At 46.2% G+C, this 13016-nt stretch overlaps 1 protein-coding gene across 2 annotated transcripts in view; it reads left to right on the plus strand.

Moving 5' to 3' along the window:
- Positions 1-13016, plus strand: part of Pknox2 (PBX/knotted 1 homeobox 2) — a 245572-nt gene that overhangs the window by 211496 nt on the left and 21060 nt on the right. For both annotated transcript variants that reach the window (XM_090319655.1, XM_090319656.1), the window contains one exon: positions 1955-2143. In XM_090319655.1, the coding sequence (XP_090175781.1) occupies positions 1955-2143 (189 nt within the window). The remainder of the gene's footprint in view (positions 1-1954; positions 2144-13016) is intronic.

Below are 13016 nucleotides of genomic sequence, written 5' to 3' on the forward strand. Positions count from 1 at the left end.
GTGCTAGGCAAGCACTCTACCATTAGGCTATGTTCCCGGACCTTTGCTTTTGTTTGTTTGTGTTTCTGCATGTCTAATTCTTCAGGATCACTTGAGCAAGCCCCTGTTAAAAAGCATTTGGGCTTTATCATGCTCTAAAAGAATGTTTAGAGATTTTCCCCCTACCAGTACTGGAAATTTATACTAGGGAAATATGAAACCCAGGGGAGAGGAAGACTTCACACTTAGGAAAGGCTTGCTATAATTTTTTCTTGTGTGGTACTAGAGACTGATCCTGGGACTGCATACATACCTAGCAAATGTTCTACTACTGAATTCAACTTCTAACCTCTCTGTAACTCTTACTTTGAAAACTGAAGAACTGGATATAATCTAAATGCCCAACGAGAGATAACTGGTTAAGAAAGACACACATATGTAATAATATATATCATTTGAAAAAATTGCTTTCACCCATTCAACAAATAATTTAATGGTACTACAGATAACGCGGTAGCCAAATTAAATGACATCTCTGCCTTCTCAAAGCTCCCAGACCACGAAAGACAATAAAGAACACAATACTGACATTTAGAAAAATCCATTTGGTCAGCTAAGAAAAAAACCCAGAAAACAGAACTGTAGGAACAAGGTTTTAAAGTAGATTAAATTAAGACTAAAGAGCTGTGAATCAAAGCATAAGACCTCTGAGATCAGTCTCCAATGTTGAAGAGGGAAAGAAGAAAAGAAAACGGAAGGAAGGAAGGAAGAAAGGAAGGAAGGAGAGAGAGAGAGAGAGAGAGAGAGAGAGAGAGAGAGAGAGAGAGAAAGAAAGGGAAAAGGAGGGAGGGTGCGAGGGAGGGAGAGAGGGAGAAGAAAGAGGACAGAGGAAGTAAAGAAGGAAGGAAGGAAGGTAATTAAACTATACATTTGTAGAAATCCTTCTTTTAGGGTGATTGGGTCAAAGAGGATTTTTTAAAAAATTTGTTTGTTTTTGGTGTCAGTCCTGGGCTTCAACTCAGGTCCTGAGCACTGTCCTTGGTCACTTTTTGCTCAAGACTAGCACCTTGCCACTTGAGCCACAGTGCCACTTCTGGCTTTTTCTGTGTGTGTGGTACTGAGGAATCGAACCCCGGGCTTTGTGCATGCTAGGTGAGCGCTCTACCACTAGGCCAAACTCAGGGCCTTTTGCTTTTTTTTTTTTTTTTTTTAATCCTCAGCTCCCCGTACCTTCCATCCTACTTTCTTTTCAAGACAGTGGTAAAGCGCAAGCATCCCTGCCAAAGTCACTTGTTGCTGGGTTAGCGCAGCGGCCCAGCCACACAGATCCAAAGGGCCCAGAGAACAGACCACTGGTATCTGGTGCCTGGCTAAAGCATACTGGATTATTCAGTCCATCAGCAAGTATCAGCGAAGGGTCCACCAGACAGCCCACATCACATGAAGTGCTCAGAATACAAGTTGAAGAACAGACAGTCCCTGACCTCTGAGGCCCTTACAAGAAACTCTGATCTCGATTGTTCTTCTGCTTGCTCAGTACTTCACACTTTAGAGGGAGCCATCATGGACACCCTCTCCTATGCTCCCCTCAGTGAACCTGTAAAGTCATCTGGGAGGGTATAATGATTCCCATTTGTCAGACACTAAGGCACAGAGAGCTTAAGCCAGTCACCCAAGGTCACTCAGATAATAAATGGGAGGCCAGAGGCTCAGACCTGGCCTTCTATCTCTAAGTTCAACACTGTTCTCGGGATGGCACAATTGCTCCAGAAACAGCTGTGATAACCGTGGGCTCCAAGCGAATGAATAATCAGCAAAGAGGCTGGAAGGAGAATTTAAATCATGTGGATGAGAAAGCACAAGCAGAAGTCAGGATATAGACTCCTCTGGTGGCTGTGGTTGGGATCAGGGGGTCCCGGTGGGGAGGGGAAATGGGAGGTGGACATCTAGGATAACCGTTCCTCCCTCTCCCCAGATGGTGAAGGCAATCCAGGTTCTGAGGATCCACCTGCTGGAGCTGGAGAAAGTCAATGAACTCTGCAAGGATTTTTGCAACCGTTATATCACCTGCCTCAAAACCAAGATGCACAGTGATAACCTGCTCAGGAATGACCTCGGGGGACCCTACTCCCCCAACCAGCCCTCCATAAACCTTCACTCACAGGTAATACATGCAGATTGCCTTGTATGATCTAAGCCAGGTGTGTGACCTCGGCAACTCAACTCATTGGATCTTTTTGCCAGGATCAACTCCTCCAATTAATTAATTAATTTTGAAATAGGATCCCTTTACTAGTCCCAAACTGGCTTTCAACTCTCCTTTTTCCTGTCTCAGCCTGGCTAGGGCTGGGATTACAGGTGTGCACTTCCATACCTGGCTAGCACAGTCCCTTTCATCTACATGTCCCGCCACCAGTTCCAGGAGCATCAGCTTTCCCTAGAATTGAAAAACCACAGAAATCACAGCAGAGGGAGAATGTCCCAAGAAATACTTGACTTCCCAGCCCAAGATTTCCCAACAAAATAAATGATCCTCAGGATTAAGAAGAGGGAATGCTGCCTAGAGGATGAGCTAAGGATGAGACTTATCCTCCTGGCTTCTCTCAAGGGTTTGAATAGTGAACTGTGACTTCCTGAGAGGCAGGCTTTAGAGAAAGTGGTCTTTGTCCAAATTCTGCCCACCTAATAGATGGAGATAGCATACATGGGGACTCCCTGATAATTCTCTAGCTTCTTACCTTGACATTGACACCTCTCTCTCCTATTAAGTTTCAGGGCCACTACAAATGGCATGTCAGCTTCCCTCCTTCTTCTGACACACACACACACACACACACACACACACACACACACACACACACACATACACACACACACATCACCCTTCCAAGATGCATCCTTTCCAACTGCTGTCTTCATCCTAGAAACTGAGAGGGAAAGAAATGATGTCTGCAAGATATGGAAAAGAATGGAACTTCTCTCTAGGACAGAATGTTTCCCCAGAACCTACCACCTGAGAAAGCGACCTGAATACTTTTCCCGCACTCACTAGCATCCGTGTAAACCCTAATAGGGTTACCATTTTCATTGAGCTCCTGAGTTCAAACAATATATTTGGGGAACCCTGGAAGGTTCACAGTAGCCCTGCTTGTTAGGTAGTGAGGTGTGGGATACTAGTAAACTTCATGAGAATGAATGGCTGTAAAGGTTGCTTAGGAAGCCATGCCACTTTTCACTTTTACCTGCAAGGGGCTGGAGAGTGGTTAAGGGTAGGGAGTGAGACAGGATAACCTGAACACGGCCAGCCATGCCTTGCACATTGTGGCAGCAATCTTCAGAGACACCCTTCATCAAACGCACCCTGGTGGGATCTCTGTGGCACTTGAGAGTGAATACTTCACAGGACAGAGGGCGAGAAGTTTTATTTCTTCATTCTAGTGCTCGAAATCACCAAGTCACTTTATTACAGATCTAAAAACAGGAGCCTAGGCTTCTGCTTGCTAATATTCTCTTGAAATAGACTCATTCCTTCAGAGTCTTATTGTACTTTCCCTTATGATCAAAATTAGCAAGAAACTTGCATAAAAGAGGACAATAATTGCTCAACGAGCATCTCGTTTGTAATTTATTAGTTTCTATTATTGTGAGTTACCATGGTGACGCTGCGCAGCCCTGGTGACGGGAGAGATGGAAGATAGGAGCTGAGAAGGCTGTGAGGCCTCACCAAATGGAGATGCACATTTTTATCAGTAATTTTCATGAAAATAATAAGTAAGGAGTTAATGAGATGGAAAGCCATCCTGTGGCTATTGTGAATTTTTTTTTTTAAGTGTTGATCTAATTAGAATGCATCGGTCAGGAAAAGTAATGAGGATTTAGTGCCTCCCAGAGATGTGAGGATCATATCAGAAAATTAGCACAAGTCTTTGGAAATAATCAGGTCCTTAGAGAGGCACTGGATTTCCCCCTCCTGGGCTCTCTCACTCTACCTTGAGCTCTGGAGTTGGGAATGTACCAAGGTAGCAGCAGGGAAGGAAGGAGGAGCTGATGGCTTTCCCAGCCACAGTGGCCCCTCAGAGCTGAGGGTGTGGGGCTGATAAGTGAGACTATGGGAAACAGGGTCACTGAAAGAACAGGTTTTGAAGAGAAAAGTAATGCAGGCTCAGAGTGATGCAAGGGGAAAAGCCAGCTCTCCTGGGGGAAATGGCAGCATTCAGGTGCTTTGAGGAAAGGAAGGAAGAACTTTTTGATTCCTATTTCTGCTTGAGATTGGGGTTGAGGCCCAGGGTATCCCCAGCAGAAAGGCCTCTGATCCACAGGGAAAGAGAAATTCAGACAAAGACACCGAAAAGGAGATGAAAGGACACCTAGGAAGGTAGTTCCTATTTAGTATTATCTAAACTCTCCCCTTCATTTCCTCTGACTGCCACCCCTCCTGCCTCCTGCATCCAGGCTTCAGGAGGTAAATAAGGTAATTACACATGGGCTGCTTCAGCAGCTTCCTAAGCAGCCTCCTGTCTTCCTAGCCCTCGCTCAGCCTGCTCCACCCACACCCACTCACCTCTTAGGCTCCCACTGAAGCCCTGTGCAGGCCATTCTGCTCAAAGATCCTGAGCTTTTACATCTGCCTACCTGACATTCAAGGCAATCTTCGAGCCGTTCTCAGCCTCCCTTCCTGAGCCAGTCGTATTAGTTAAGGGGCCACAATCATTCTCCCAGGCCTATCTGTTCAAGAGCTATCTCCATGGTGGACACATTGGCTCACACCTGTAACCCTAGCTACGCAGGAGGCTGAGATCTGAGGATCAAGGTTCAAAGCCAGCCCAGCCACTAAAGAACATGAGACTCTTATCTAATTAACCACTAGAAAATGGGAAGGAGGGCTGTGGCTCAAGAGTAGAGTGGTAGCCTTGAGCTGAAGAACTCAGGGACAGTACCCAGGCCCACAGTTCAAGCCCCAGGACCCACAAAAATAAATAAATAAATAAAAGGAGATACCCCCATTGGCCACAGCTGTCTTTAGGGTCAAATCACTTCCAAGGACAGTGACAAGTCAGTGTACTCATGGAGCCCCACCCCTGTCCAGAAGGGACCTTTCACATCTGGGAACAGAACAAGGCTCAAGTGATAGAGTACCTGCCTAGCAAGCATCAGGCCCTGAGTTCAAACCCCAAGACCACACACAAAAAAAAAAAAAAAAAAAAAAAAAAACGGGCCTTTCTCTCAACTGATGGCCAGTCACTGATGCAGCAAGCTTCCAACGCAACTGTAAAGGACACTCTTCATAGCAGTCTCACTTGTCTCTCCTGAATAACACTTTTTTTTTTCAAGTGGACAAGATATTTTTTTGTTGGAAGTCATCGAATCACTTTATTTCTGATCTAAAAACTAAAAGGCAGCTGCCAGCCTTCTGCATGCTAATATTCTCTTAAAATGGGCTTATTCTTTATTCAAAATCTTCTCATCCTTTCCCTCGAGATGCCAGCTGTACCCAAAAGGTCTTGAGTCCTCAGTAGCTACAAGCTACTGGTTGAAAGAAGTACTGTCATGAAAGAGAGACAGACAAGTGGACAGACAAGAGAAGACCAAAAGAGAAAAAAGGAAATCGGAGGAAGGGAAGGGAAGGGAAGGGAGGGGAGGGGAGGGGAGGGAGGGGAGGAGAGGGAAGGACAAGACAGAAATAGACAATCAACATTTGGGAGACAGAGAAACTATTGTCAGTAAAGGGCAACAAAAGGAAGAGACAGAGTGAGACATGGACCAAGGCAAAGGAAGGTAATAACTGAGAACCCAGAGATCGAAAGAATAGAAAGATGAATGGCGGCCAAAGGGAGAACAAGAGTGATCTAAATGTGAAGTTGAAGCAAATAGGAAATGCCCTATGCTGTCCCATCCTGGAGCCCACTCAGCCCCCGTCTCGCTAAGTGGGGCTCCTCTAGGAAGGAGACCCATGGGCTGCCAAGGAACTGGAACCAGAGACTTTTATGGCAAGAGGCAAGTCTCAAGTCTCAGGAGACAGTGTAAGGAAGGAAGAAGAAAGGAAGCATCGGTGTGTGTGTGTGTGTGTGTGTACATTCGTCATGGTCCATCTGATCTTAATCCACCCCCTAGCCTGAAATAGCTACCCTGAGCACCAACCTGGCTTGAGCAAGGGCAACACCCCTCTGAAACTTGATCCTCCAGATCAGCATCCTGGCTGGTTGCCAGCTTTGTTGTAAGCTTCTGGCTCATGGTTTTCCCTGTGTACTCATCATCCAGTCTTGTGTCTCAACGTGGAAGACATTTTTGTTTTCCAATGGACAGCCCCACTCCCAGATGCTCTGTTGTAATTCTCCAGCTTGCCCTGTGGGGTTTGGGTATATTCCTAGCTTGGCCTTCCAGTTCTATATGTGGGTTTTCTCTGTGGGGGTGGAATGAAGGGAGAAAACAAGGGAGGTTGCTTCTACCATGCAGAACTTGAAAACAAACAAACTTTGAAAGATTTGAACTAGTTGGTTCCATCCCCCTCCTTAAAAAGCCATTCTCTCAGCTGGGTGCAGTGGCTCACACTTATAATCCTAACTAATCAGGAGGCTGAGATCTGAGGATCACAGTTCAAAGCCAACCTGGGCACTAAAGTCTATGAGACTCATCTCCAATTATCCACTAGAAAACCAGAACTAGCACTGTGGCTCAATGGGGTAGGATAGTAGCCTTGAGCTGAAAAGCTCAGGGACAGCACCCAGGCCCAGAGTTCAAGCCCTGCAACCAACAGAAAGAAAGAAAGAAAGAAAGAGAGAAAGAGAGAGAGAAAGAAAGAGAGAGAGAGAAAGAGAGAGAGAAAGAGAGAAAGAAAGAGAGAGAGAGAAAGAAAGAAGGAAAGAAAGAAAGAAGAAAACCATTCTCTCTGTTTCTGCACATTCACCCTAGGCTTCAGCTCTGGGTTCTCTTATCTTTCCTAGGTATCACTAACTAAGCCACCCCACTAGAGAGAACCTAGCTCCTGCTTTGCTCACTCAGGACCAATTTTACTAAAATGCTTCCCATTTTACCTATGGAGATTCAGACTCTGCTTTTGTAGGAGAATAGAACTGAGACTCCATTGCTGTTCACTTGATCCTATGCTGGTCCTGAATGCAGGACCTGGGCTCTGTCCTTAGTTTTTTCATTCAAGGTTGATATTCTACCACTTGAGGCACAGTTCCGCATCTGGCGTTTTTGGTGGTTCATTGGAGATCACAGTCTCATGGGCTTTACTGCCTCTGTCCTCAAGATCTCAGTCTCCTACGTAGCTAGGATTACAGGTTTGAACCACTAGTGTCTGGTGACACACAGCTTGAATTCAGTTGCCAGGCATTTGGGGATGCTAGCTCGTATGTACTGTGCTAGGTCCTGGGTGACTGTCTAGGAGGGGCTTCCCATCCAGGGATGGGAATGCTATGAAAATCAAGATAAATTATGCCAATAAAATCTACTCAGGACCCAGAGGACTGAAGGAGGACAGAAGAGAAGCAGCAGAAGAGATGGGAGAAAGGCCACAGGAAGGGGTTCTGGTCAGAGTAAACCACATGTGCCCCTTGAGGTTGTCCGACCATCCTTCTTCCTATGGATGGATAAATTTCAGTGTGGATTAGGTACATTGGGAGAAGCTGCTTTTCATTGGCCTTGAGAGGACTGTTCTAGGGTAGGAAGCCTTCCAGTCAGGCTTGGGAATTAATGACATGTCTAAAAGAGGCCCAGTGCAGAAAGAGGTCTGAGCGAAATCGAGGAACCTATCAGAATCCCGGGAGAGGGGCTGGGAAGGTGGCTTGGTGGTAGAGCACTTACCATGAAGCCTTAGGTTCGATTCCTCAGTACCACATAAGCAGAAAAAGCTGGAAGTGGTGCTGTGCTAGAAGTGGTAGCGTGCTAGCCTGGAGCACAGAGAGGCTCAGGGGTTCAAGCCTCAGGACTGGCAAAAACAAACAAATGAAATCCCAAGAAAGAAAAAGACAGAGTGAATTATCCATTCCTGTATTGTCATTGTTTTCATTGGAACACCTACGAGAGCCTTCTGAGTTCTCTGGCTTGAAAATGGAGGTGGCACAGTCCCTAACTTCAACATAGACTGAGTGTCTTGCAACCAGATTTATGAGAAACGGGATATATTTTGAGGCCAATCATCATGGCCAACTGCTAAAGATTTTAAAGAGAATGGAGAAGGTACGGGTGAGGGCTAGAGACACATTGGGGAACAAATAAATGGAATGTACTGCTGAAAGATAAACTGACAAAAGAAAGTCACACATGTCCTAAGTGACACAGTCTAAAGTGGGCTACCCTAGAACCTATCTTCTTCTTATGATCTCATAAACAATGACAAAGCAAAGCAGGATCTCCAGGGTCCCAAATGAGGAGAAATGACGTGTCTGGTTATTGCTCATGGATTCAGAGACTAGTCAATGGGCACTGGGGAGAAGGGAAACCAAAGCGAGCACAGTTCTGAGGAGCTGGGCTTAGTGGCATGCAAAGGGAAATTGTTGTTCGGCTCTGTGACTCCCCAGCAGGCTAGGAAGGGAGTACATCCTCCACACATCCCTTCCTGGGAATGGGGGGGCTTGCCTACGGTCTTCTGAGCAGTTGGCAGAGGCCAAATGTCATGGAGGTCAGTCAGTCCAGCTGGGACCTGGAAGGTGTGCCCCATGGCTGGCCTCACTTGGGAGTTTTAAGATCCAGTGGGGGGCGTGGCCGAGTGACCCACCTTAGAAGGATCACTGCTTAGAAGGAAAGAAGACACCAGATTGAGTTCCTGATGCGTAATTCCAGGCATAGGCATTAGAGCTGTCTTTCTTCAGGTTCTTAAGCCTTGCCACAGGGCCAAAAGACCAAGGGGAGGTTGTTCCTGCAGCCGTTAGGCCAGCGAAACCAAAGAGCTTCTCTCCTTCTAAAAGGAATGTTCCTTAAAGAGCAGCAGCTGCTGTGTGTCCCCACAGATTTGAACTCCATCTCCACTGAGTCCCCAATGGAAGAGGAACAGGGCAAGATGAGGCACCATGTTGGTTTTCGTGAGTTTGTGAACCTAGCTTTTCTTGATCTAAAATTGGACTCTAGCTCTGCTAGAACTTGCTAGGAAGGGTATCTTAGGACCGAAGTAACCTTTCCACTCACCTAAGGCACACAGGTGCACACCCTTGCACACACACACACACACACACACACACACACACACACACCCTCAGACCTACCAGTCACCTACCACGCACTTAACGGTGCATGGCCAGTGTTGGGGAATTCAAATAAAGAGCCTTCTTGGGGCTGAGGAATGTAAGATAATTGTAGAGTGCTTATCTAGCATGAATGAAGCCGTGGGTTTGATTCTTGAGTACCACATAAACAGAAAAGGCCAGAAGTAGTGCTGTGGGTCAGGTGGTAGAATGCTAGCTTTCAGCAAAAGAAGCTCAGGAACAGTGTGCAGGCCTTGCATTCAAGCCCCACGACTGGCAAAGAAGAAAAGGAGTCTCCTTACTCTCAAGCAAAGTAGGGCACCGGTGTCTCATACCTATAATCCTAGCTTCTCAGGACGCTGGAGACCTGAGGATCACAGTTCAAAGCCATCCCAGGCAGTAAAGTGTATGAGATTCTTATCTCTAATAAACTACTCAGAAAAATCTAGAAGTGGCACTGACACTCAAGTAGTAGAGCACTAACCTTGAGCACAAAGAAGCTCAGAGACAGTACCTAGGCGCTGAGTTCAAGCCTTGGTACTGAGGAATAGAACCCAGGGCTTCAAGCGTGCTAGGCAAGCACTGTCTACTAAGCCACACCCTCAGCCCCCCACAAAATAATAAACAAATAAAAACCTATAACCAAGCCAGGTTAAGAGGATACTGGCATAACAAGAGACTCTGGTTCTCCTCTATTCCCATCATATAAGTCAGATGAGAAGCACTGAAGTCAAGATCATGATCCCTAGACATGCCCTTGGTAGGGTGGGAACAAGCTCTCCAGTGGAAGTAGGGTCCTCAGAACCCACTCTAGCCCTACCTTCTGCCCTGGCCTGCTGTCCTCTTAGGAGTCTTTGATGAGCTGGTCTGAGTCAATTGATCCACAGAGGAGGTGGATCTTCAGAGACCCCTAGCGGCCAGGGTGAGGATAGCAGATGGCTCAGGCTGTCTGCATTGTCCCCTGCTTCTTCTACCCCTTCCCCCACCTCCCCACCTTCTAGGAAATAGCTTCACAATTTTTTCTGCCATCCTTGGCCTCAAAGGCCTTTGGAAAGCCATCCTGTTCATTTTCCTGTTTCACAGGTGTCTTAATAAGATAAAATCCCCACTATTTCAAAATAGCTTTAAAGGAAAGTTTGTCATTTCTTTCCCTCACTCCTTTATTTATTTATCCCAGAACATTGTTCTCCTTGGGTAGAAATGAGTCTTCCTTGGTATCTTGGGCCATTTATTAACAGCGATGAACAGAGGCTCAGGAACGAGATATATGTGCTCCATCACTCCTCGGCTCCCAAACTTCCAAGAGTCATTCTAGAGCCCTTTCTGCATTCTACTAAATTTTCTCTTTGAACAAATTATCCTTTTCCAAAATTGAGATTTGGAGTAAAATTCACCAAGTAACCATTAAGGTCCAGAAAGAATTCCTGATGGGCACGGGAGGGTGGGTGCTGCAGCTGTTCCAGTAGATAGCACCCCGGAGCAACCTGCCCTCCACTCTACTACGCTCTGCCTCTTTTGATGGGCTCTTTGCCTTTGTGTCTAAACTGCACACAGGAAGACGAGAGGGAACATGGGTAGCTTCTGGGATTGCTAGCAGAGACTATGGGTTTCCAAACTTCAGTATATTTAGGAGACTCTGAACACTAGAAAATGTCACTGAAATGGTACCAGACATGTTTCTCACCTCTTCTTGGGTGCTGCAGGGCCTGGAAGGCTCTTGTGTTTAGATCCTCACAAAGCAGCATCTACCTGGGCATGGAGTCTGAGAAGTCCCAGAGGAAGCTTATCCAAGGAGGTGATAATACTGCATGCTTGGCCCACAGATTCTTTCCAGGGGCCACTGCAGCAATGGGGGCTCAGACAAGACCTCTAGACTACCCCCAGAATCTTAGAGTGGCCTTTATTCCCATTCTATAAAATAGAGCCTAAGGGTAGAATCTTGGAGCTAGTGTAATAGAGCCTGTGCTTAGAGTCCTAGGGCTGGTTCACAAGCATCAGGCAGGACCAGAGGAAGTGTGGCAAAGGTTTGTGCTACTCAGTCTGGGTGTGCAACCTCAGCTGAACCTCTTCTGTTGCTAAGTAAAGAACCCAAGTGGCTGCAGGACTTTGAGGACAGGTTTTTAATCCCTAGTTTAGTGACTTCAGCCAAAGGAAGTGGGAAATAAATTATTGGATGGCTAAAAGTGCCAGGGTGTGTGCTGGCACTGTACAGCTTGTGTTCCTGACCCCAAAACCCATTTCCTGGCTCTGTGACTTTCATCCTATACTCAGAGATACAGTACGAACACTTAAGGCAAAGCTATTTGACTCTGAGAAGTCACTTGCTTTCTCCAGCTCTCAATTTCTCTTCAGGCAAGTGGAATAACTTCTCTTGTACTGACCTCCATAACGTTATGATGAGGCTAACCTGAAATCTCAGGGTAGAGCCTGGCGTGGTGACACATACCTATAATACCAGCACTTCGGATACTGAAGTAGAAGATCACAAATTCAAGACCAGCCTGGCCTACACAGAATGGTTCTGCCTCCAAAAAGAGCAGTAGAAACCACACCGTGGTTGATGGTCTGAGAACCCATGTCTTTCAAAACATCCCAATTCTCAGGATGTTTGTGAAACAACATCTATTGGCAGATGTGGGAGATGGATAGCATTTCCCCAGACCCTAGGGATGCCTTGAAATCTTGCTTTCTTATTACTGCCCCAGCTATGATGTGGCCACCCGTGGCCTTGCCCATAATCTATCTCATCCGCTGAAATTCTCCATTTCATCCCATTCATTTGGCTTCGTCTGCACTTACCAGACAAAGCCTCAGAAAGGGGGAAGCAAGTAGGAGAAAGATCCAATCCCATGCATAAATTGCCTTTAGTTACCCAAACCAGTGGGATGGAGGCTAACCAAGCCACAGAGGAGGGGAGCAGCCACAGTCAGAGTAAGCAAATGAAGTATCTAGATGCTACCTCACCCTTCAGATATACATCATCTATATTTTTTTTTCTGAGACTCAAACTTGGTATCTGATACTTTTGCTCATTGGCTGGCTGTCCACCACCTGCGCCACACCTCCAACTCCACGTTTCATATTTACATTACTGACTTTGAGTGAGCAGGATCTGGGGCAATTCTTTATTCCCGAGTTTCACGGGTATCTCTACCCAAAGAGGAACACTAAGGTGTCAGGATGGCCAAGTGGTCTAAGGCTCCAGAGTCAAGCTCTGACTTCCCAAACAGGAACACTAAAGCATGAATGATTCCAAAGGAGGTGAGTGTGTGTGTATGTGTGTGGGGGTGTGTGTGTGGGGGGGGGGTGTATGTGTGTGTTGGTTCAGAGCCTGGACACTGTCCTCTAGCTTTTTTATTCAAGGCTGATACTCTGCTAATGAGCTACAGCTCCACATCTGCCTTCTTTGTATATGTGTTTAATTGACGATTATAGCGACGGATTTTCCTGCTTTGAGCTGGTTTTGAACTGACATCCTCGGATCTTATCCTAAAAGCTAGGATTTCAGCCATGATCCACTAGTGCCTGGCAAAGGAGGCATTTTTTCCTTTTTTTTTTTTTTGCTAATTCTGGTTTGAGCTCAGGGCATGAACGCTGTCATTGGGCTTTCTCAAGGCTAGAGCTCTACCACTTGAACAACAGCATCACTTTGGCTTTTTCTATGTATATGGTACTGAGGAATCGAACCCAGGTCTTAATACATGCTAGGCCAAACTCCTGGCCCCAGGAGGGATTTTTTTGAACAACCTCTCCCATTGGTTTTAGGGCAAAGCACATACTATTCCCCTCTCCCTATTAAATTGAACTTGCAGGTTTCTTTCAGCTGCAGTTAAGATCCGTGCTGCTTTACATCTT

This window comes from Megascapheus bottae, chromosome 27 (assembly GCF_031878675.1).
Source record: "Megascapheus bottae isolate mThoBot1 chromosome 27, mThoBot2.hap1, whole genome shotgun sequence".
NCBI lineage: Eukaryota > Metazoa > Chordata > Mammalia > Rodentia > Geomyidae > Megascapheus > Megascapheus bottae.